Source organism: Ambystoma mexicanum, chromosome 3p (assembly GCF_040938575.1).
Source record: "Ambystoma mexicanum isolate Mex_15411 chromosome 3p, UKY_AmexF1_1, whole genome shotgun sequence".
In the NCBI taxonomy this organism is placed as follows: Eukaryota; Metazoa; Chordata; class Amphibia; order Caudata; family Ambystomatidae; genus Ambystoma; species Ambystoma mexicanum.
In genome coordinates this window covers 704,770,549-704,797,230 of record NC_090925.1, presented here as the reverse complement: position 1 = coordinate 704,797,230, position 26,682 = coordinate 704,770,549, and the positions used below count along the sequence as shown (strand labels likewise).

At 47.0% G+C, this 26,682-nt stretch overlaps 1 protein-coding gene across 1 annotated transcript in view; it reads right to left on the bottom strand.

The window, feature by feature from the left end:
* F12 (coagulation factor XII) overlaps window positions 1–26,682 on the bottom strand; it is a 379,673-nt gene that overhangs the window by 66,467 nt on the left and 286,524 nt on the right. Inside the window, exon 11 of the mRNA XM_069651529.1 lies at window positions 20,393–20,529. Within this exon, the coding sequence (XP_069507630.1) occupies window positions 20,393–20,529 (137 nt within the window). The remainder of the gene's footprint in view (window positions 1–20,392; window positions 20,530–26,682) is intronic.

Sequence of the window (26,682 nt, the reverse complement as noted above, 5' to 3'; positions counted from 1 at the left end):
AGGGCATTACTAGGTATTCAAATAAACCCTGTCGGGTGCAAAACGCGTCTTCCACTCATCCCCTTTGCGGACACGTATCAAGTTGTATGCTCCCCGGAGATCTAATTTGGTTTAGATGGTGGAGTGTGTTATTCTATCCAAGAGTGGAGAGATGAGAGGTATGGGGTATCTATCTTTGATAGTGATGGCGTTCAAATGCCTGTAGTCTACACAGGGGCGAAGATCCCCCTCTTTCTTTGGAACGAAGAAGATAGGGCATGCAGCAGGCGAGGAGGAGGGCCGAATGTGGCCTAAACGTAATGCCTCCTGCAAGTATTCTTTCAAGGCTTTATCCTCTACTGCTGATAAAGAATATATTCGGCCCTTGGGGATCTGAGCGTCAGGGACCAGATCTATGGGGCAATCATAGGGTCTGTGTGGAGGTAAAATCTCTGCGATGCCCTTGTCGAAGACTGACAAAAACTTGTGATAAACTGGAGGTATGTTGGAAAAGACAGCACCAACCATGTGCGAAGTGGAAGAGTGATGTTCATCAGTCTCGGATAGGGTCAGATGTGCTACTGCACCCAACGCTGCAGCAGGTGTATCGATTACCTCCTCTCTCTCCATAAGACAAAAATGTTGACAAACTTCGGATTCAAAACAGACCTGGCCAGTACCCCAATTGATTAGCGGATTATGTTTTTTTAACCAAGGGATGCCGAGAATGATACCAAACTGAGGGGTGGTTATGAGGTCAAAGGCAAGTGTTTCCCTATGTGTTTCCTTGATGACTACTTCCAGGGGAGCAGTCTGTTGTCGAATAGGTCCAGAAGCAAGGGAAGTCCCATCCACAGCCTGTACAGGCTCGGGAAACTCCTTGGTAACTAGTGGAAGGTTCAAGGCATAAGCCATTTGTATGTCGATAAAGCAGCCAGTGGCCCTGGAATCAATGATAATCTGAACGTGGTGCATTGTGTCAGGAGTAGGCTTTAATAAGGCGTGGACTGTGACTGGTCTAATAGGCCCAAATGCCGGAGGAGAAGAAGAGGGGGACTGTGGAGATTCTTTTGCTTTGGGCGGCATGGACAAGTCTTGACGTAATGTCCATTAAGTCCACAATAAAAACAAGCGTTGTCGGTTCTCCGCCTTTCTCGTTCCGTCATAGTTATAGGGCTACGTATTCCACCCACTTGCATGGGTTTGCTGGCTACATCAGGAGAAACCGACAACTGTGTACCTGAGAATCTGACTTCTGCCTTGCGCTCGGTGCGTCGAGTGTCTAACTGGAGTGTTAGATCAACCAGATCAGAGTACTGAGTCGGAAGCGACGGCACCACTGCCAAAGTGTCCTTAATGGAGCCACTTAGACCTCTGTAAAATACTACAGCCTTCTTGTTTTCGGGCCAGGATGTTTCTGCCGCTAACTGGTTGAATCGTGTTATGTATTCTATAAGGGTGCTTTTCCCCTCAGAGAGATCTAGTAATTCCAAATCTCTGGATTGAGCTTTGTGTCTGGTGTCAAAAACCTTAGACATTTCAGTCACTCGCAGGTCAAAGTCATAAAAGGATGGATGATTGTTTTGAAGTAATGGGTTGGCCCATGTGGCGGTGACGCCAGACAAATAGGAAAGCAAAAACGCCGCCTTGGCAGGTGCATCAGGGAGCGCTGAAGGTCTACAAACGAAATGTAATTTACATTGATTCAGAAATGTACAGAATTTCCTTGGGTCTCCCTGGAATCTCCAGGGGGTGCTAAAGGAAAAGGAGTGGGGTCAATTACTGGTGTGATGATGGAATGGGTGGAAGGGGTGGCAGAAGGACCAGGGGTTGGAGGTGTGGGGTCCCCAAATTCGGAATCAGGAGGTAGGGGATGGCGAGCACTCTGAAGGGAGTCAAGGCGGTGGTGTAACGCCATGGTGGCTGCGGCCATATCGGCCCTCAAGGTAGTAACTGCTTGCAGTAGAGCAGCCACGGGGTCCCCAGCCGATGCCTCCATAATCTGAACGACCTGTAGGCTTCACAATCTGTTATCACTTGATGGTTGTGAAGATTATGGGGCCTCTGTCCACAAGTTCCACTCAGAAAGATACAAATAACTTCCTGAGCGATCCTTTAGGCCACAGGTTTTTTGAGTGCCGAAGAACGCCAGGAACCAGGAACACCGGTGACCCCTCGACTGCTGTAAAGCAAGCAATGGGTCAGTACAATGGCAAACAATACACTGAATAGCGAGGTAACAAATATCAAGGGGCTTACCAAGGGTCTGGGGACAGGAAGAGCAAAGATGAGAATGGAGGTGTTCCCTGTGGCTGCAGAGTGTAGCAAGCAGCAGCGGGTAGGCATAGATTGTTGTAGAAATAGGCGCTGCAAGACCTGTATGGAAAGGGTACTCCAAAAAGATAACGGAGGAGGAAATCCGAAAACAGTCCGTTAAGAGTTCCAAGGTCAAAAGCCAGCCAAGTTCGTCGAAACCAGGGGTAATCCAAGGGAATCCAAAAACACAGTTCAAAGGTCCTGAAACAGCAGAGCAAAACAGTATCCAAGGGCTTAACAGAGGAATCCAAGAAGAACAGTCCGTAGTCCAGAATCAAGATGTGGAGGCAGGAAGACGCCGAACAATGCCTGATTGGGTCAGCTGTGAAGCACTGAATGAGCGTTCCCTCTCCGGTTTTGAAGGGGCCTAGGAGTGTCACATGACCCCATCACGTGACCGATGATGTAGTACGTTTCGTTTGTCACATGACTTAAATTTTCAAAATGCTGCCGGGTCTTCCTGGGGGCGTGATGAAGCAAAGAAAAAAGCCGGCGTCTCCGTCGACTGTCTCCAAGACGCCAGGGCAGCTGCCAACGTTGCAATGGGTGAGTATGACCATAGCGCGTTAGATGCCCTCGTGTGCGCCGCTGCCGTGCTGCTTGTGGGAGTGAGGACATGAGGTCAGAAGGGGAAGGCAGATCAGGACCTGAGATGGAGGGCTTAGTGGGTGCATGGGTATTTGTGTGCGTAAGGTGACTAGTGGATGGTGTAACAGCACCACAATTCAACAGCGTGCAACCCCAGTCTTGACATACAATGATTTCACCAATCTACCACACACTGACATGCCTATGTCACGACACAAATCAATAGTCAACCATGTACATCAACACACACACACTGTTTGCCATAGATTGTGCAAAACCACAATTTGACATGCATGAACCCAATGAGCGAATCCCACACATGGAATTAAAATATCAAAATGTATTATTAACAAAATCAATGTAATGAAATGAAAGTCAAAAAAATAATACAAAAATGAAATGAAATGCATGTCCAAAAATATGAAAAATGAAATGTAGATGCAATCCAAATAAATCCAGAAGAAAAATGGTCCAAAATCATTGTCCACCAAAACAAATCCAAATGAAACGTAAAAATGAAAATCCATTGCCCCATGGTGAAATTCAAAGAAAATGCACACATAAATCCAAAGTCCAACTATGTACAATCAATTTTGAAAGAGTTGATGAGCCCAACGAAAGAAATGAAACCTATCTAAAAAACTACCTAAGAAAAGAACTATATACAAAAGTGTGGGGCATAGTCCAATCACCCCAAAAGAAAGGAAAACGAAAAGTAAACATAACACTAAAAACTATTTACAATGGCGGCAGGCTAGTCCGACGGCTCACTTTCCGATGTCCCGGGCCAGGGCATCATCAAACTCCTGGTCAATGTCTTGGAGGCAGTCCTCTTCCGTGGCCCCGAGGGTTCGCAGGGACGATGCCATGTTGGACTCCAACTCCAACTCCCTGTGAATAGCCTCGAAGCACTCGGCCCACCTCAGTGCCCTCCGCATGGAGTTCTCCGCCCTGACCATTGTGAGCCGTGCCTCTTCTGCCCGCAGCCCCTCCGCATCTATACGCATATATACAGAGGAGGAGAGGTCCACCAGAGTGTGCAACACATGTAGGAACCCACCGACCAGGGCCCCTCCCAACAGTGTCACGTCGCGATGCTGCTCTTCGTGATGGCGTGCATGCTCCCCTCAGGAAGCACGCACGTCATCACAAATGTCACGCGTGCGCAACGAGACATCAATCTGGACGGAGGCAATACGGTCATGGGACCCCTCGTCCGCAGGTAGTGGAGAGGCAGATGACGTGGGCCTCCCCCCTACCTGTGGACGGGCCTGGGACGGGGCATCCCTGCTGGTGCATGGTGGTGCAGTCACAGGGTCAAAGACAGCGACATGCACAGGCCCCTCCGCGGTGACCTGTGCTGCCTCCTGACCCTGGTCCTGGACTGCATCACTTGCACCAGTGGTACTACCCCACCAGGCCCCATGTGCGGCTCAGTAGCGGGCTCCTCCTCCTCTTTGGAGACCACCAACCTGGATGTCTCTGCACCGTCTTCCGCCATTGCAAGCCCCTGTAGGGGCTCACCCGGCCCTTCCACTACAGCCGTAGTGGCAGACGCGGCACCAGTCCCCTCGCTCCCGGATGATGGAAATTCCTGGGAGGGTGGCTGGGCCTTGCGTTGCCGCCCGGTGGAGGCATCCCCACCGCTTGGCTCCACAGCGCCGTCTCCGCCCTCTTCTTCACTCGCCGCTGCGTAGAGGGAGACATAGAACACAAGCATCAGGGTACAGTACAATATTCCCCTAGACAGGAAGCAATAACACATGAGTGGCACTGTCAAATGTCACTTCCATCCTGTCCCTCCACAACACATGGGTGAATGCACGCAACACACAAGCAGAAACAGGCACGGCGCCTGCAATCAACATCAGCATCCATGTACAAGGGCCTCTTTTAACCAAAATGTTGCCTTAAAACTCACATGCATCATGGCTCATACTGATCCCATGCACACATGTCACCGGAAGGGTCATGCATCATGGCTTGTACACCACAGACACAGTGGATACAACGGAGACCGCACTGCATGAGTGTCATGCATCCATGGCGTTTCAAAGTCACACACACACTTCTCAGACACACACACATGTGCACCATACATGTACATGAGAGCAGCACCCATCCTTCACCCCCCCCCTCCATGTCCAAGAACAGAGACTGGCATGCATATATGTGTGCATTCCGCATACAGCTTCCCATGTTGCATTGGAACACATGCACCATCCATGTGGTTCACACATTACTGGTCTCACATGCATGACCATGATGTCCCTGCACACACACATCCATACATGGCCTATGTTACACCTACAGGCAAGTATCAGACTACCAGCACACTGCAACATGCCCTGTCTCACACAGCAATGCTTGGCCACTTACTGCTCAACTCCAGACGGGTCTGCCTCCGAAGGATCTGGGCGTGGAGCGCTGGGCCTACGTGTTCCAGGACCCTCATCTGGATGTTGCTCATGCTGACCCGGCACCCCTCTGCATCCTCTGCCTTCACGAGGTGCTGGGCCTTGTAGAGGGTCCTGGACCTGAAGTCCTCCCAGCGCTTCCAAACGTGCTTGATGTCCTCTCCCTTCCTTGTTGGCGCGTGATGTTCGAAAGAGGGCATCATAATGCCCCAGGACATGCTCCACCAGGACACCAGCTTCCTTCTCACTGAAGCTGGTGGCCCTCTGCCTCTCTGGCTGGGGGTCGCCAGTGGTCTCAGATGGTGTTTGCCCCGACATGGCCCGTGGCAGGCGTGGGTGGGCAACTGGGTCCCGGGGCTGGGCTGTGGAGTGATGGTATCCCAGTCGGGAGTCTTCTGTTCCAGCAGGGGTGGACACAGCAATTGGACCCCTGCAGATGGCGGACGTGCAGGCACCAAATAGCAGGGCACTTGGGCAGCAGGCAGGCAGCAGCAGATGGCTGGTGGGAGCGTGCTCGGGGTTCTTGGGGGCAGGAAAATGGCCTTTTGGGCAGGAGCATGGTCTTCTGTGTGTTTTCGCGTGGCCAGCTTCATACAGAGTGATTTGGCACATGAAAAAATTGCATGTCAGCGTGAAATCCGAGGAAATGCCCTTAGCGCGTAAGCGCGTAAGTGACGTTATGCACGAGGGTGTTCCCCACAACACGGGTGCATAGTGAATCAGCACGTGAGAAAACTGAACATCACTGTGCTATTGGAGGAAAGGGCCTTAGCGCGTAAGTGTGTGGGCTGGCTTAAAAGGTACGAGTATCACACTATTTTCTTGTACGTGCTTTTTGTGGAGAGCGAGCGGGTGATTCTTGTACTTCTTGTCGGTTCACACGCGATTACTTCACAATGTTTCCAGTTCGTACTCCCTGTTTCCTCAGACTGCGTTCTTTTCGTCTTTTGGCGGGGGTGTTGCCAACGCGCACACGCGCGTCTTTTTCACGTTCTTTTTCAAGGCAGACAGTGAGTCGTGCACGTATTTTCCAACTGTGGTTGCCCCGTGTGTCGCGTACCCCTTCAGAGGTCATTGTAGGCTGCCTGTAACCCTTTTTTTTGTGTTTCTGGGTGCCACAGCGTAGTGCGGGTTCATTTTTCCATGCACGTGGTCTACCAGGGGTTGCGTGCATGTGTACATTTGTTTTTGGGGTGCCTATGCGTTGCGTGACCCGTCATCTTCCCTCAGGGGTCACAGACAGCCTTGCTAGAGCACTAGGGTATGAATTCCATCTAGTACCCTACCTCTTTCGCCCCAATTGCCCAGGACAATTGTTTACTGCAACTCCCATATGCACAACAACATCAGTGCCATGGTTGGGAGGCGACCAAGCAGTAAGGGAGGCAAAGGTGGCCGATCTCAAAGAGGTGGGCGTGGTTGGCATGGTAGGGAACGTGGCCAGGATTTGCAGGATGCCCCTGAAGCCCCGTGTGTGGAGGAACAATCGGGGCCACCTATGCCCCCCCCAATGGTTGTGGGAAACATAGCTGACACCATCCCAGCTCAGCCCTTGTTGGACCGGCCCATTTTGTCAACTGAACCGGCACAGGATGACTCCCAGGCTGACTTCCAGGTCACCAAGTCTAAGCCACGTGTGGTGGTGAAAGTTGCTGTCACCAGGCCACGTGGATCTGGGACAGCAATGTCAGCTGCTGCCAGAAGTAGCCAGGGTGGGGAGGCTGCAGGGGCAGCTGCAGCTCAATCCACCCCAGCTCAGAGTCTCCCAGCCGTGACAGTGTCGGTCCAGGTCCATCACACCGACGTTGGCCCTGCCAACATCACCCTGCAGCCAATGCCTGCACCAAGACCTTTGGTCATTGTGCCTTTACAGGCTTCAAGTACCCAGTCCACCTCCGCTTCTGCCCCCTACTGTCCAGAACGGCGTAAACCACTCAGGATCCGCACCACCTTACAAGAAGAAGAAGAAGGGTGCTCTAGCACTACAGGTTGAGACCCCAGACACGGCTACACACACCGGCACGTCAAGAAAGCCTAGCTATAATGGATTTGTGAGGCAAACAGCTGATGATTGCTACAAGCGGTGGAATGACCTGAAACGCAGAGCAAAGAACAAGCTGGCTTCAAATCATGCCTCTACTCTGGTGACTGGCGGTGGGTCTCCACCAGAGGACGACCAACTCACTGAACATGAGTCTGTTGCTGGAACCTTTGTCACAGAGGAACAGATCCAAGGCGTGGGAGACCTACCAGATTACGAAGCATTGTCTGGTGAGTGCCCATGCATGTGTGTGTAATCCATGTGTATGTTGCTTGGGTGACGTCTTCTGATTGAGTGCCAGGTGAGGGTGTGTAGTCCTCAGTGGTATGGGTCACCCATGTGCTTCCTCCAAACCATTCACCGCCCTTGGATTTGGGTATGACAGTATCCCTTCTGACCACAGTAGCCAATTAACACCACATTACTGTAGTTGCCCTTGAACTGTCATCTTGCAACAACATTGTTCAGAATTTTCTGTGTTCATTCAGCCTGATTGTTTCAATCCTCCATTTTTGCAACACATTTTTCAGCCCTAATGCCACATATGTGACATGCTTCCGTCATATATTACACCCCACAATGGCCGACATTTATTACCTTTGTTATGGGAATTATTTGACCATTCAGGCTGATTGAGTAAGGGCCTGCTCACATTATTGCACTACACGAGTGATCCTCCCCGGCACCTTAAAGACAATCTTCCGTACGGGCAATACTTTCGAATCAGGAGAAACTGCACCGATATTCATGATTTTAACGAACAAGCGGATGAGTTAGATATCAGACTAAAAGAGAGAGGATATCCCAAAACACTAATCAAAAGGTCACGCAAGCGGGCGCGCTTTACGGACCGAGACTCTTTACTTTCCACCAAAACCCAACAGCCAGGGGATAACAAAATGACCTGTGTTTTAACACATGGCAGTAAAGCCTTTCAGATTAAGAAAATTATCTTGAAACATTCGGACATCATCAAATTAAATCTACCAGAGGAACCTTCACCTCGCTTTGCATTTAAAAGGGCTGCTAACATTCGGGACAAACTGATACACTCAAGTTTTCGGAAAGACCCATCATAAACTGGTCTATGGGATCTGCGCTCTGTTAAGGGTCATCACCCGTGTGGCTCCTGTAGTGTATGTGCCTTTACCAGGAAGATTAAGGATTTCAAAATAGGGGACAGGGTGTGGACTTTGTCCCACCTCACCAATTGCAAAACCAAAAATGTAGTTTACTGCATTGAATGTCGTTGCGGATTAAGATATATCAGACAAACAAGCAGAGCTATACATATCAGAATTGCGGAACATCGATCCCGCATTAGATGCAAAACTTTGACGGCTCCTCTTGTCAACCATTATGTGACTTTGAAACACTCACCAAATGACATGCTATGGTGGGTAGTGGAAACGGTCAGAAACTCGATTAATATACATAAAAGCTTGCTAGAGAAAGAGGCACATTGGATTTTCCGACTAGGCACTGACACTCATGGATTAAATGAGTAATTTATTCCACCTTTGTAACTGTGTAATATCCCTAAATTACATTGCCCTCTGTGAGTATTTGCAGATAGTTTTCTCTATTGCAGCCTCTGACCAATCTTCGATTTTTCGGTCTTTTTGTTTCTTGCCTTGAGCACGTAGCCAACTTCTCTGCATTATATATACTAAGATATCAGTTGATAATCGCCTTTAGTATTCTTGCAGGTACTTTTTCATTCATTTTTTATTCAAGACCACTTGATGTTTCCAGTTTGACCAACACTTACGTTACGTGATGGACCGTGTTTTACTTTTGGCTCTACTGTCCGGTCTTTTTCTTTGCTTTTCCTTTTACTTGCGCATTTTCCGCAGGTTCTTATTATTTTTTGAGAAGTACATGACTTTAGTCATTTCTAACTGATACTTACGTTTTGTGCACAGTCAAGTTCCACTTGTGCAGGGGCTTTTCTAGATACAAGGGTTCCTCCCACATCAATATATCCACGTACGAGTTTTTCCTGCAAGATGCCTACAACTCCGTCCGCACTTCCAAACATAGCCCGCATTGCTCGGACGATAAAAGACACTCCGTTTTTCCAAAAGGATGTGTATTGGCCATCACATTTCGGTTGGCGATGTCCCTTGAGCAACTCGAGCAAGGGTTGTGTTGGTCTCTGTTTAGTGAGGCCGTAAAGCAACGGTTCCCATTTGAAGACACCAAAAGGGTGTGTCTTGGCTATCACATTCGGGTTGGCCAAGTCCCGTGAGCAATTCATGCAAGGGGTGTGTCGGGGCTTACCCAATAGCCGCATAGCAATGGTTGTCTAGGAACTGAGCATTCGCTCACAAGGAGGGCGCCATCACGCCCTCCTCAGTATATTAACACGCAGTAACGGCTTCAGTCTTGTGTTGCCAGACCTTCACGAGGAATCTTTCCGACAGGCTGCAGTGACCTATGTGCAGCTTTAATGCCTCCATTGCTGAGGGTAAGTGAATAGGCTGTAACTGTTGTTAGACGGATATTTACCGTAGTGCTTTCATGAGCACTTACTACACTGTTTTAGCCTAATTTAAATAGGGCTCTTTTCACGTTCTTCAGCCAGATTTAGAACTGGCATGTTTACACTCGTGAAATCGAATTTCATTGCATTAAAGTTTGTACTGAAAGGGATGTTTTATTCTCTTCGGCAGGTTTTCTTGTTCCCATCACTGGAACTAATTATTATTTACGGATGGGTTACCTATAATTTGCACTTGAAGGAAGCATTTCCTGGCATTTTATGTTTTAGCGAAAAATTAAATAAGCTTGACTAAAGTAAGCAATTCCTTTATTCTTTTTCATGTTTATTTTTGTGGTTACCTTAATAACGCACCACTTCAACAATAAATCCCCTTTATTCAGCTTTCTCCTTTCTTCTGTTTTCTTCTTTTCCTTCATTTATTGTTCTTCTATCCATGATGAATTTTCATCAGAAGATATTACCCACGTGTGGATGGACCTGGCATCCTTAACTTCAGGACTTCATTTCCTTCCATACTGGAAGACTAAGTCTACAATCAGGTATATATAGGCCTGTTAGTATTGATACATCTTGCTATAATAGCAGTTATACCCATCTAGAAAACTTGATTCATTATCTTTCTGACTTGGAGTGTGTATCTTTGGTCCCTTATCAGACACTGTTGCCCATGCTTAACACCGAGCTGAATTTGACGTCCAGAAACTCTGTCTTGAAGAAATTGCCCCCCACATTTATTTTGGGTAAGGTTCCTCTTCAAGCCAGAATCATTGAGTAGTCTTTGGAAAATAAAATTTCTTAGTAATAATTAACTTGTCAAAACTGAGATTTTCATTTAAGTAGCATACTGAAAGTCATACCCCCTCTCTTTATTTATTTATTTCTTTGCAATATGTGTTTTTTTCTGCTTTGTATTTATATGTTTTGTCTGCTTCCCCGCAGGGATTATTATTACTGACTCTGCCCCAAGGAAGGCGTTTCTTTAACAGCAGTGGCCCTACAGGTGGCTCGCCGAAACGTAAATGTGGGATTTTTTCGGCTTGAACATCAACCCAGTTCAAAGCATTATTTCTCTGAATCCCTTTGTTTTCAAACATTGCGAAAAGTTTACGTTGGCAGACCTGTACAAGTGAATTTACACTTTTGTATAAACAAATTGAATTGAATGTTTTTTTATTCTTTATACATATTTTTTGTCTGTATTTGAGGACGACCTGTATAAGTGAATTTACACGTTTGTATAAACAAATTGAATTTTCTTTATTTGAATGTTAAACCATGGCAAATTTGTTTATGTGCACCCAGATTTATTTGTTTGGAATGATTATTTCTTACTGTAAATTTCATGTCACGTTCAAGATCACAATTTCTCTTTTCCAATTTTTGTAAAATAAAAAAACATTTTTTTGATAGAAAATGTTCATTTCATTATCTCAGTTTGCTACAAGGTAAAATAATTAGGATATCCCTGTAATATCCTAATTATACCATGCAAATTAGGACTACGGTCTATTAATTTATTTTTTACAGCTTTTGAATTTCTTTGTGTGACACATTCATTTTTGGGGCCTGTTTGAATGTGGAACATGATTGTCGTTTCCTGTCATGTTGAAGTGACCAACCATTGATATATCCATCTGCCTGCCATCACTGTATAATTGTACACTGGATGTGTTGCAGTGTGTGGCACATGCGTATTTTGTCAACTATTTCGAATTTTTCATCTCATCATGTCCATCTCACATGGATGGGTGACAGTACTCATTCACTAACATATGGCTGTACTTGTCAAATGTACCATGGCTATGCTACATGCCATCTGTGTGCTGGCATGTGTCATGTATGTGGATTGCCCATGCCACTCACAGGCCAATGTGTGATGCCAGTGCTATCCAGCATGCAGCACGTGTTGCTTTTCCATCTTGGAGTCCTCAGTGTCTGCTTTTTGCCTCCCCTTCCAACTCATTGACAGTGCATGCATGCCAGGGTTATAGTCATGTGGGACATGTGTAATTCATGTACTGGATCTCTGGCTTGTCAGGCCTATGTGTGTGCTACGGTGCTCATGCCTGTTTCCATTTGTTGTCTTTCATGTTTTTCCAGGTGATGACGCACTTGATGCTGTTGAGGTGGAGGAGATGGTGCAGACCCAGGAGGAATCTCAGCCACCACCGGGCATCAGTGGAGGATGTGGGGTGGTGGTATGTGAAAACCCAATCCTCCTGCAGACCATACTGTCCACGGGTGACTCTGGGTGCACCTCCCCAGACCTCTATGATTCAGGTGCTGAATCGGACAGTGAGACTTATGTGCTGTCGCAGGTGAGTGTTTCTGGCAGGGATGCTGTTCTGTCCAACCCACCTGCACGGGGGGTAGACCCCTCTATGGGGATGTCAGTGTTGGTAACTCCGCCTTTGGCGGTTACGGATGCAGGGTCACACTCCACAACATCTGATCCTGTTCCTGGGCCAGCAGATCAGAGGGGGAATGCATTCCTGCAGCCTCAGGCAGTGCCAGCACAGCAAGGTGCAGATCGCCTTGCCCCAAACAGGTGTGGTGCCCGCCGACGCGGTGGCCGTACGCCACCAGGCAATGTTGTATGGGAAAACTCCATGTACGGTATAGCAGCACAACAGGGAACATCGGTTGAAATGATGGCTCAGGCAATGGAGAGGGTGGCCACTTCCATTCCCCCCCCCTGAAAGGCAGATGGAGCTCCAAAAGCAGGCAACAGACTCCATTTGCCAATCACACAGGGAGGACATGTTGGTGTCCAACAGGGACTGACGGGCGGCACTGGAGACTCTGCGCGAAGCCATATCTGTAGAGTCCCAGGGCCACAGGGAAGCCCTGAGGTTAGAACTCCATTTCTTCAGGGAGACTCTGGGTGAACTTGAGGCTTCCCAAAATTTTAGGTCAGAATAGCAGTTGGAGCAGCTCACACGTTCGCTCTCAGCTGAGCTCCAGGCAACCCGTGAGGAGATCCGGGCATCACGCGAGGCCATGCATGCAGAAATGCAGGCAACCCGTGAGGTGCTGCATGGGGATCTCCGTACTATCATCCTCCAGAACCAGACCTCCCAGACCCACATGCTTGCTGCCATGGAGGACCATACCAGGGCTTTGCATGGGCTGCCTCCCATAGCACCGCCACCTCCTGATGTAGCAGCAGAGGGTGAAGAGAGCGACAGCAGTTCTCCCACATTAGCGTAGCCGTGCAGGCCATGAGACCCTGGAGGTATTTTTTTTTCACAACCTCCACACAGGTGGGTGTTGGGGTGCACCCTGTCCTCGAACCTCCTGGGTGCCCCCCCCGGTCCACACATGGCCATTTTTGATGTTTGTATTTTTTTTTATTTTTTTTACAGTTAGTTGCCTTGTGTGGCTCCCGTGGGCATCCACTGTGTATTCCAGCTGGGCACATGCAGGCTAGTCCTGTCTTTGGGTTAGATGCTTGGGTTCCTGACACACACACCCCTCCTGCTTCCCCTTTCCATGGGCTTGCAAAGGGTGTGACCAAGTGACAGTGACTTACACAGTGACATTGGTCTCCCATGAACTGTGTGGGCAGTCTGTAGTCAAAACTGTGTGGCCATCCCTAGTGGGGATTGTTGTTGGATTGAACACTACATGGTGTATTGATATGTGCTTGTGCATCCATGTCTTTCTCCTTATTCACATGTACCGTTTTCATGTCTTCACAAGGCAGTCTCCTTTGCAGATGCAGTTCATGTTGTATGCAGTACACTGACACATTTGCCTGACAGCAACACTCTGGAGTTGGAAGGGGTCGATGTGCTGACTTATTCAGGTTGTGAGACTTGTACTACTTTGATTTTGTACTGTCATAATTTGCCACTGTTTCATCCTGTGTTGCTGTATTGTGTTGCTGGTAAGTATTTGTTCATGTGTGCTGTTTCTTATTGATTACTGGGAGCATATTGTCTGTGGCCTGTTTACATTTGGGACAGTGCACTTTGTGACACTTGTGTCATGTGTTGTGCACTCATTTGGTTGCTTTCACATTGCATGACATGCCATGGTGTTTTGGGTAGCTGAGATGGGGAGGGGTTGGGTGACATGGCACTATTTTCATGTTGTATTTTGCAAGGGGGTATTCATTCATGCAGCATGAATGTGCGTCTTTTTGTCACACAGCATTGGTTGTCTTTAGGTAGGTACAGATGCACACAATGTAACACTTCCAGGTGACAAATCTCAGGCTGGTATGGTTGTGACAGTTGACTGTCCCTTATGTCATCATAATTGATTGTCAGCTGGGATGTGCCAGGGCTGTGTGCACTCCACAGGGGTGTGATTTTAGGTGAAGTAATTAGCCACCAGCTGGGTACAGGCTGCCTCACCACGTGCCCTTTCCCCTCCCATGTGCAGCGGCCGTGCATGTGGTTGGGGATGTGGGGGCATCACCATGTCCACTGGCAGGCCCCGGCGGGTTGCAACGTTGTGCAGGACACATGCTGCCACTATGATCCTGCACACTACTGGGGGCGCGTATAGCAGCTGCCCACCAGAGTGGTTAAGGGAGCGAAAGCGTGACTTGAGCACTCCGAATGTGCGCTCCACTATGCCTCGGGTTGCAATATGGGCTGTGTTGTATCTTACCTCAGGTGGTGTGGTGGGGTTCCGAATTGAGAGGGTAGGCACTGTCCCCTGGGGAGGTGATGATGGGTATCATTAGTCGGGTTGTGACATTACTCAGTATCTGACATGCATACATGTGCAGAGGCATTTATACTCACCAAGCAGCCATGTATCGCCATGCCGCCCAGCTTCTAGGTCCCGGTTTAGGGGTGACATTCTGAAAATGAAACTGTTATGGGTGGACCCTGGATAGTTGGCATATACTGAGGTGATGATTCCCCTGGCATCACATACTACCTGCACGTTGATGGAATGCCAGTGCTTGCGGTTTCTATAGATGTGCTCAGTTGCCCTGGGAGGACGTAGAGCCACATGGGTGCAATCAATGGCACCTAGCACTTTGGGGAAGTGTGCCACCCCGTAAAAGTCCTGGACGGCAGCCTGCCTTTCTGCAGGTGTTCTGGGCATGTATATGTGCCTGCGGACCGAGGAGCGTGCAGTCATGATGGCCAACACCTGGTGTAGGCAGCGTGACTGCATGGCCTGTGACACCCCCCCCCCACTATGGCACTTGTTCGCTGAAATGAACCAGTGGCCAAGAAGTGCAGTACATTGAGCACCTTTTCCAAGGGGCTCAGTGCTTGGGAGCACAGGGTGGGTGATGTGAGGTCATCCTCCCACTCACTCACCAGGTCGAGTATTATGTGTGGTGGAAACCTGTACCTCCCATACACCTGGTCATCAGGCATCCCAAAAAGGCTGGTCCTGGGTGTAAAAATTCTGGACCTGACTATCCTTCTCCTCTTGCGGTGTCCCACGACCACTGCTGCGAGGAACGGTATATTCATCGTAGCGTCTGAGCTTGTTTGTTGTTTGTGCGCACTTTTATGCTGCGCGGGGCCGCATATGCCTGCTTCCTGCTGGCATATGTGTTTCCAGATTAGCGCGTTTTTTTTGGTGCACGCGTTTCTTCTGTTCAATTCCATGAATACGTGTTGTAGGCGCGCGTGTGGGCGTTCCGCGCATTTACCTCCTGTACTTCCCCCATAACGCCCACATTTTCATGCGTTGTTCCCCATTCCACGTGTTACGCCCCGTGTTACGCCTACTTTTGTTGTGTGCGCCGCACTATGTGCGCTTTCGTTGTGCGCGTAGTGCACGCCGTTTGATGACATGTGCGCCGGCATGCGCCACCCACGATTTTCACGCACATCCGAGGATTTACACGCGCACGGACTTCCATGAATCGATGTGCGCGGCTTTGGCACGCTTGCGTTGCGATTTTCATACTTGCGCTGCGATTCGCAGGCTTTTGCACGCTTGCGCTGCGATTTTCGGCGCACATTAATTCCATGAATCGGCCTGTAAATCGGCTACCAAGAGTCAACAAAGAATGGAAGAAGAAAAAACAACTTGATAGTTTAGTTATTCCCAAGTTTGAAGGAAAGCGAACACCATTCTGCAGTGGTCAACAAAACTGTTTCAGTTAAGTTAAAAGCGACAATGCATTAAAAAACAAAGAACACAAAGATTGCACACAACACTTTATTCTGCCTGTAACGTTACACACATTTCTGTATGCTGTTTTCATTTAGATACTTCGATCTTATCCAGCCTTAGTGAGACGACAGGTTGATGTTGTCACCTTTCATGGAAATCCTAAAAACAGTCCTATTATTTTTCAGGATAATCATTTCAATCATATTACAATGTTTGTTAGAAAAGTGTGGTTTATAAAATCATTGCTAGCAAGAAGACCGCCTACTGTACAGGATATAATTCGACACATGGATATTCTTTCATTACTTCTTGTAGTTACATTTTGCAAAATGTCTTCTCTACTTTCTCATGCTTATAACATGTTGCCAAATGATGTTCTATAATATCGATGGAGTGTTTAGAAATGAGACATCCATTTATCTTCCTAACAAAAGCACAAGTGATATTTTCCATGATAATTCAAAACAAATTATCCAACTTAAGAGGGATGCTGGGGAAGACCATGAGGAAATAAATTCATATCTTGATAATTTATCCCATTTAAAGAATAACATGTGGTATCAGCAGATGAAGGAAGTGGGAAGAGAACATCAGATGAAAGCTGCTATGTATGTTCTCTCGTCCATGCCATGACCGCAGCAGAACATTCATTTCAATAGAAATACCTATCCATGATGCGAAGTGCCTCAGCCATCTAGCAGCATGCACAACAAGAGGACAATTAGAAGGAAGATGGGCAACCCCACGATGGATGTAAAAAAAACATTTCCATGTGAAGATGGTTACATAAAAACAAAGAAAATGGAAAAAGAACTAGATAGGAAAAGCAGGATGCTCATATATTCATTCAGTGGTATGACTGGAGAACAGATAAGAACAGTCGAACAAAAGAGACAGGGTTGTGCAGATGTATGAGAAACACCAGGAATGCCAGGATGCTGAGCGAGGCCTCAGCTATTGGTATATGGATGAGTTGCCACCAGTACAGGATGGGAAGACGGAATGTTAGCATGCAGTGCACACTTATTGATGGCAGTACAAGTAGTGCAAATAGTGAATGATGAATGCCTAAAGGAATGGGCCAAATATTTGAAATGATTGTCATGGGTTGAAAATGAAACAGGACCTGTGTCTATTACCAATGAAGAATGCAAAACTGTGTTTCAGAAACGGGGGACTGACCAAAGTTGGAGACAATAAAGGATGTAAGCAAATAATTGATGTGCCAGTAATGAATGGAGTTACTGCTGTGCTAATGGACCACTATTTGGCCAGTGGATCCAAAGCTTATATGCAGCTGCATAAAAATTCAGGAGGAATATGATGGTCTATAGTTATCATACATGTTCCTGCATTGGGGATTCCCCAATGTGATCTTCACATAGACAGCTTTCCAAAAATGGATGCATACCAAAGGAAGAAGAGGTCGCTTAGACTCAAAGGACAGAAGAGAGAATTATTTTTCAGCAAAATCAATAGAAGCATACCATGACATTCCAAATGGGCCCAAATTGCTTAGTAGAATGGCAGTGATATTTACAGCCATATTCATGTCAGGAATTCAAATTGCAGTCAATGCCAAGTGGTTACAATTCACCAGGTGGGAACTGCTACAGACAATCAACATGACAATAAAAGGATTCAACGTGATTAGAGGGGAATTGAGGGCCATCAGGCTCAAAACCCTCCAGAACAGGTATGTTCTTGACTCGATTACAGCAATGGAAGGAGGCTTGTGCGCGAAGATCGGGCCTTCTTGCCACGATGGAGACAGAAGCAACAACTATGCTGTGGACCCTGCATACGAAAATGGTGGAAGAAGTAGATGAAACCGAAGGTGAACATTGGTTTTCGGCTTTGTTCTCGTGGGTTCCAACCCGGATGGCAAATGCCTTCAAATTACTGGGAGCAATAGTAGTGTTGATATTGCTAGGATTCCGTCTTGTAAGAATAATCATAGGACAGTAAAAGAAGACAGCAAAATAAGATAATGATCAATGGGAATGCTGTAACTGATGAGCACATGTGAACCAAAGGCACCACCCATGAGCACGTGAAAGGAAGTTCTCCGGCACCCCAGGAACAAAGTGTTATTATCCCAAGGTTCATAAGAACTATGTGGGACTTTGGGTATTCTCTCAACCAACTGAGAAGTGTTGCCATATGACCGGCAATGTGGATGAACACATAAAGAATGCAGGTGACCTGAGGGGGTGACAAAGATATGGATTTCGAAGAAATCATAGCATAAAGAGAAGGTGAAGAAAAATAAGGAGGTGGTCGAGGACTCGACCAGAGGGGGGAAAGTAGAGAAGCAGATGCACACGTCACTCATGAAGAAAAGAGACAGGGACTCACTGAAACTATATGAGAATATTCAAGGAATATATATGTGTCTGAAGTAACAAGGTAACTGAATATGCAAATGGATAGAAATCATATACACGAAGAAGATAAGTGAGAAGAGATGCAGTAGGAGTATATACGCAGAAATGCAAGGTAGATGAGACATATAGAAGCTTGCTAAACGTAGAAAATATAACGTGGGTAAAAAAGCCATGCTGAGAAGATGGACATCGGTTTCGTATAATTGTAAGCTAAAAAGCCCAAGGGAAGAGACCAAGACTGCAGAGCTTACAGGCACAGAAATACGGATTCATGTAAGAACAAAGAATATTTGTTTGGCCAAGGATGCCATAGCAAGAAACGACTGCAAGGTACAAAATGAGTTGAAGCGGATAAGCCATGTATGTAAGATATATTTCTCTTTGATTAGGCAAAGGAGTAAACATTTGCAAGTGCCAAGAAGTGCAAAATTAAAGGTGAAGACAGCATATGCAAGATGGACCAACCAAGTCTCAAGAGACCAAGGAGACTAATTGCACCCAGTGTAACTGAATCAGATAGCATTAAATAGGAGGACCGAATGGACAAATCGTGGTCTCCTCACATGTGGTGCAAAACCAGAAAGCAAGGCCTATTCATAACGCTCCAGATGAAGATTGCAATGTACCTTCACGCCCTATAAAGTCCCGGAGAAGAGAACAGTCAGCGAAGTCAACTACAAAGAAGTGGCCTTGGTGTAGGGCGAACTGATGAGAGATGGTAGGCTAATTGGCCAAGTCGGCAGTTGTCTGATGTTGTTCTGCACACATGTGTTTTGTTTTGCTTACATGCTGCCAACAAGCCAAATTTCCAAGCGTGGAAGAGTGTGCCAACCAATCAGGATGGCCTATGTGATGGTGGACCATACACTGTTGCAGAAGCCAATCCACTGTTGTTATTCTACTATTTTCTGTATTATACGTAGTTAGAGGTTGTTTCAAGCATGCCTACCTGATAACGGGCCACCAATAATGTTACTAACACATAAATAAGTTATAGATATATATGTTCCCTTAACCAATCCCTCTGCCCAATAGGTTTTTACTGTTTGCCACATAGGATTACATCATAGCTGACATGCATTGAGGTATAAAGCCTTTGTGGAACTGAAAAGTATTCGAGAGTGTGTGAGCTATGACTTGTTATGCTTGTCAGATTTCCCTACTTTATTGAATTGATAATAAAGTAGTACTTTGCGATATACTTTGAGTCTGTCCGGTTATTTGGGCCTGAAATCAGTTATTTTTGTAATCCCGTCCAGCACTTGATACGCTCCAGGTGCTACTGCACAAATTATGCAGGGGTGACATGAAGTACGAACGCACACACACATAATGATCATAGTTTAGGATAATGGAGTGGCCAATCAGATTCCAGGGGTAGCACCCCAGCCTCCTATCACTGTTTGTGTAAAGGTGTTCCCCTTTTAGGATCTGTCTGTGCGGTGCCTATCGGGTCACTCGAGAAGGGTAGCCCTCAGGCACAATACTCAAAATTGAAATAGCGCTTTGTGGGAGGCTGAGGAAAACAGTTCTCGCAGAGAACCCAAGATCTAGGCAACTGTTGTTGCCTGTGAACATTTTGCTAGGACTGTGCGAGTGTGTGCGGCACAGCAAGAGCCATTGCATGGAACAGTGGTTGGCACAGTGTGCAACTGATCAGCGGGTCCACACAGCTAAGTCTCCCCCATCAGTATGCGGCAGAAAAAAAGAACGGCTCTGGCACATGATCCAGGAATGTGTATCTTATGAATGGTGGCAGATGTGTCTAAAAACACTTATTCACATTGAAAATTAATTGATTTAATTCTCTTTTTGAATTTTATAGTATGATAGGAAGAGTAATTCATTTTGGTAATTTCTTCCATCCTGAGGAAGAGTACACTAGACATGGCCAAGGCTTCCCGATTTAGGCCACTCTATGAACTGGGCCTAAGACTCGAAAGAAGAAGAAACATAGCAGAGAACTGTCATAGCCTGAAGTCCTACCAATGAAGCCAACAGATTGCATCCCAATAAGACCATTCCAGCCCCACTCTATAGACCTCTGAGTTTATCTTACCAATGTCATGAACGTATGTGGTCTGCACATACTCCTCATGCAGAAAGTAGTCTTGTATGTGAAACTCATCAGTGTCTTTGGTGGTTTCGTTGAAGTTGTTCTGCCCAAGTACGATGGTGACCTGGGTGGGATCCGATCTGAGAACAAACACATTTAGAATTATCTGTAGTGCATGACAAGTGTTTGACTAGCAAAGCTGCATGTGGTGTTGGCTCCATTCCTAAAGGAAAGTCCTTCTCCTCCCACAGAGAAACAGAGTCCCTATGAAGGCACAGATCATTGCGTTTCTAATGGGTCATGACTCATGATTGGCCTCCATCTACCCCGTTCTTTGTAGCATCTCTAGGATTTTAGAATCATTCTCACACAATGTGGTCAACAGCTTATTTTAGGCCTGGGATAGGTGAGCTATGGCCGAAGACGTAAAATACAGCGACAATGGTATCTGGAAGATGGAGGGGTATCCGAGCATGTGGAGGAGGAATATGGGACTGAGGCCAGAGGGTTGAGGGATTTGGGCCTGAAACAGGGGCAAATCAGACGACAGTGGAACTGGATGATGTGGTACTGAATGATGAGGGACTAGGAGAATTGGAGGCGGAGGATAAGGGGATGGCAGTGTTTGGGGATTGTGACACTTAAGGAGTGTGGACTGGAGGGCATAGTGCTTCCATCAGGGAATTAGGGAATAACGGGGACTGGAGGATGGGAAATGGAGAATATGGGACAGGTGGAATAGGGATTGCAAGAGGAAGAGATGGGGTAGCTGAAGGATCATTGGATTGGATGTTGGAATCGAGAGCTAGGAAACTAGAGAAAGGAATCTGATAATAATATTACCACAATGCTATATAGTGATTAATGCCATGTTCCTCTCACTTTTAATTACTAGTAATTATAAGTATTGATATTGATATTTTATTTCTATCGCGCTCATACACAAGTGCTTCAGAGCGCAACAAGTACTTAATGTTATTCTTACAGAGTTTAACAGTACTCAATTTTTCAACATCTGCTAAATTAATGCCTGAATCAGCATAGCCGGGATTTGAATTTTAGTCCTGCAGGCAGAGCATAGAGGTTTGGTGGCGAGACATCACTGAGCTACCTTGACGGACAGAGGGCATTAAGACTAAGTGCTAAGGAGACAAGGAGATCAGGGAACAGATGTTTGGTGGCCTAGTGTAGAGGAGACCTGAGAAAAGGGGACTGCGGACAGGAGAGGGGGCATGGACCACTTGGAAATTGGAAGACGGGCAGAGAAGGCTACCATTCGCTGGAAGGTCTGGATGTTGAAGCATGAAATACTGGAGATTTGAGTTCTTTTGGCAAGCATATTGAGCAATGACATTGGGGTGCTGAAGAGTGTGAATCTATGATTGAAATCAGGAAGGGCAGAAGGACTAAGAACAGGATGAAGGATTGTGTGACAATCACAGTGATGCGCACAGAAAATGCTGACAGTGTATAGAGGGAGCAACATATGGTAGTCAATTTATCCACAATGTAGATCACTTATCCGCCTGGCAATGGTGGCCATCAGTGGACATATGTACTTGCATGTCTATTCAGGGAAGTATGGACCAACGCTTGCAAAACACAAAATACTAGAAGAAATTGTAAACAAAATAGCTAATCCATACAACAGTTACACATTGAAATTGCCCACTCTGGTGATAAGAAAACAGCTCTGAAGCAAGTTGGCACTACCCACGCTTCTTTACACACTGGCACCCCAGCTGCTAGTACAAGAAAGGCTTCGTAGGCATCCCTGAATGACCCTTTGGCAGCGGAGCTCAGATGCGAAAGCTGTAGATGAGTACGTGGATGAGGAGAGATGGGATAAAAACATCACACACTCTACCACATAATCAAATATATGAACATCCACTTAGAAGGGTTTACATTTAAACGTTGAATGATCTCTTTCATTTTCTTAGTAACAAGTTGGGGCTTTCAAGTAATAAACATTTAAAAGAAATAGGAAATGATGTACGAGAGCTCTATTACTAAATTAGTTGCGGATAACTGGGATAGGTTGGTAAAACTAAGGGAGATCACAACGTTCCCTTCACCTTTTACACTATTTAATAACAAGGAGTTCACACCGGGGCTGGAGAGGAGAGCGTTCAAGAAATGGCAAGAGGGGGGCTGCCGGAGGATGCGAGACATGTTTATTGGGGAGGAGGTTAGTACCTTTATGGATTTGAAAAGGGATTTCGCATTGGGAGAGGGGCAGAGGATGAGGTACTCTCAATTGCGCCACTGGCTCCTACACCGCGTGAACAAAGGAGCGGCCACCAGACCAATAACCCCCTTCAAGAGATTCTTAGTAATGAATGATGGCTCCAGAGGGCTAATTTCTCAGCTGTACAAAATATTGGATGGGGCAACGCAGAGGCAAGCCTGGGCCTACATGGGCAGGTGGCAACAAATACTGGGAAGAGACATAGACAATAGGGAATGGGAGAAACTGTGGAGGAAAATTCCTAAATTAGCAAGATCCTCCCAAACACAGGAAGCCTGGTACAAACTTTTGTATGGGTGGCACTATACAGCAGCCCGCCTGCATAGAATGTACCCTGGAACGTGGGGGCTTGTTGGAGAGGCTGTGGGAATGAAGGCACAGCAGAGCATATATGGTGTGAATGCCCAAAAATAGAACCATTGTGGAAGGAAATTCAGCAAGCGCAAGAACAGGCATTCGGAGCAGGGGGAGCAGGGCCCCGGAATTGATTCTAATGGGACTCAGGAATGAGGAAGACTCAAGGGAACCAAGAGCCAGAGAAAGAGCGCAGGTGATGCTGTCTTTAGCAGGCATGACAATTATTGCCCAGAGGTGGAAAAGCTCAAATATCCCAACGTTCCAAGACTGGTTGCGAAAAGTGTGGGAGATGGATGCAATGGAATGGGCATTGTATGCCATGAACAACACATTACAGAATTTTGCAAGTGAATGGGGGGAAAGTCTTAACATTTCTCAGGGACGATTACAGGATCAGGTGGCGACCGCAATGCCTTAGACTTTTGGATCTACACTGAGCCCCCGGAGGCAGACCAGTTACAAATGAAAGGGGAAAACCTGAGTTGGCACTGAGGGGAGAGGTTGGGGAGGGGGGGAGAGTTCGGAATGTATTGTTTGTTGAAAAATTCTAATAAAAAGAAGATAATAGAAATGGGCGGCCAGTTTCCTGGATTTAAAATGGCCATGTTTTTAGCAAATTCGATGACCTGACCAGGGCAAGATTAGTCCTTGCTGGAATTCTGTCCAGTGGATCACCCAAACGTAGTGTTGTACCATCTTCAATACACTTTGGATGTATAGGTTGGGTTGTTGTTACTGGAACCCTAGCATAGTTCTGGGCTTAAGCCCCAGAGAATGAGTGCTGGTGCAAAGGCCCACCACTGATAGAGAGCGGTGGAGGGCCGTAGCTCATGTCTGGTTGTGTACTGGCTGTCAAGAGTGGCAGAGCAGAGGGATTCAGTGACCGCTACACCTGTGCATCCCTAAAATAGATTTGGAGAAGGCTGGTTCACAGCAAAGGAGGCAGGTACCAGATAATGCAGCTTGGATGTCCTCCTGATGGAGAAGTCTGAAGACTCCTGAAGCCATCCTAGCCTGAGACTGTGAGCGACGGGGTGAGTCTGAGTGGCATAGTGCTTATGGGGGCTCAGTGGTTTTGTATGGTGGTCCACTGTAGCACATGTCCTCTTAGCTCTCAATTGGTTCCAACGTTTCTTTCTGATTTCACAGATTTGACATAATGTTCTATATGAACTGTGCACTTTTTTTCATATATGCTATGTCATGTAACAAGGACTTTCTACTCACAACATAATTAGCTATCAGTTGTGTCTTTGGCCTAGTGGAATAGCCACCCTCTCAGATTCGGGGTCTCCTTTGATGGCTATCACACTGATCCAAAGTGCGACAGACCCAGCAGCGCTAATACACACCTGGACTTCCCGCATACTCCAAGCAATGCTCCTACACCCAAAGAGACTGGAGATAGTTTCTAGCAATATTAATTAGGACAAGGCAAGTGACCATTCAGGAAGGCATTATCTAAATGCAGACCAATTCCAAACAAAACCGTGAAATCACCAAGGTTGTGCCAAGCAAGATACATGTGTTGCCATGGAAACATTTTCTGTATATGTTAATCCTGTTGTACACAGGTTTTAAGGTTTGACACAAAAAATATCAAAATAAGTGTAGAAACAAATAAGAAAAAGTGAGTAAATAAAGAAGATTGCTCAACGATTTACAGATCCCACCTTGAAAACCTTTGTTTTACGACTGTTTGTACCCGACCGGCGCTATCAAGTGAGTTAACTGGCTGTCTCATCCCCATAGAACCTCTTGTACTCTGCTTTCCATGTCTTCAATTCTGAAATTGCCCTTGCTCTACGGTGACTCTGTTTCTGTCTTCACACTGTGACTCTCCGCCATCTATTGATTGCATGCTGTCTTTCCTGTGTCCTTTACAATCGTGCTATATGCTTGGAAAATCGTATTTAGCTGTGCCCACTTGCTGCTTAGAAAGTGCCTGTTTGCCTGAAAATTGTATTTAGATGTGCCCCCTTGCTGCTTGAAAGTGCCTGTTTGCCTGGAAATTGTGCGGTTTGTGTGAAAAACATATTTAGCTGTGCCCCCTTGCTGCTTAGAGAGTGCCTGGTTGCATGCATCGTATTTAGCTTAGTCCCCTTGCTGCTTAGAAAGTGCCTGTTTCCCTGAAAATCCTATTCAGCTGTGCCCCCTTGCTGCTTAGAAAGTGCCCGATTACCTGAAAATAATTTTTTGCTGTGCCTGGTTGCTGCAGAGCAATGTGTGTATTCGTCCGAACCCCCCACCCTCCTTGGCACCCTCTGTCCCCTACACTCTGTGTTTCCACCCACTGTGCCCCCCCCACCCTTTTCGTGTCTCAGTGCATCAGCCTTGCGAGTGTCCTCCTCACCATTGCAGCTAGCTATGTCACTATCTATCTCTCCTATCTTCTCCAACTGCTACTCTATTTCCTATCCCTCTCCTATCACTAAATCCGACCAGAAGAAACCTAAGAAGGACATACTAGGCTCCAACCCAGCTCTTCCTACTGCAGACACCTATGTCATGGGTTCCGCCAGAGAGACTCTAACAGACATCCTCTTTGTCGTTCCCTCACCCGACCTACGGACCTGATACATGATCGCCTTTCTCTCTTCTATTGCCTCTTCCCCATTAATGATGGCACTCGCTTGGAGGTCCTCCTCAACCTCTTCGCCATTTCCAGGGTCATCATCAATGTCTATGTGAAAGGAGCTGTCATGTTTCAGAGTCCTCAACCCAACCGTCTTCTCTTTGACAGGCTCCTACCTCGCCTCTCAAATCTTACCTCTCTCCCTGAACAGGCTTGCTTCCCCTTTGTGTGTGCCTTCCTCCTCCTCTGCACAGGCTCCCTTGCCTGTTGTGTCCTCCTCCTCCTCTGCACTAGCTCCCTTGCCTGCTGTGCCTTCCTCCGCCTCTGCACAGGCACCCTGGCCTTGCCTTACTGTTGCTGCACTGCACAGGCTCCCTTGCGTGCTGTCTCTTCCTCCTCCTTTGCACAGTCTCCTTTGCCTACTGTGCCTTCCTCCTCCTCTGCACAGACTCCCTTGCCTGCGGTGCCTTCCTCCGCCTCTGCATAGGCACCCTGACCTTGCCTTACTGTCCCGGCTCCCCGGTCGGCCTTGGTTCCTCCCCTATCCTCCACTATTCCTCTGGCTCTCTTGCCACCCTCGGGGGGGACCACCGTCCCCTGCGCCCCGCGCAAAAGACCTTCAAAGATGGTAAGCTGCTCCATATTGCCACACGAAGCTCTCGCTCCGCTGTCAAACACTCGTCCGACATTTGCAACCTCCTTGAACTCATGGATCTTAATGTGCTCGCCATCACAGAGACATGGTTCAATTCAAGGACAGCTCTGTCATGAGCTCTGACACTCTCAAAACAGAGTCACTGTAGAGCAAGGGCTACAAGATCATCTGTGTACCTAGGCTCAAGCGATCAGGAGGGGGAGTGGCATTGATCTTCCCAGAATGAATACCTGTGTCCATCATCCCCACTCAGGCCTACTCCTCTTTCGAATGCATAGTCTGTAGGCTCTGACTCTCTCTTAAATCTTCCCTCCTTATGGCGACCTTCTATTGGCCACCAGGCCAGTCTGCTCTCTTCCTCTCAGAATGGACTGACCTGGCCTCTTTACTCTCCTCCTCCTCTCAACTCTTCCTGATGGGTGACCTCAACATCCACCTGGACTCTCCTGACTTCT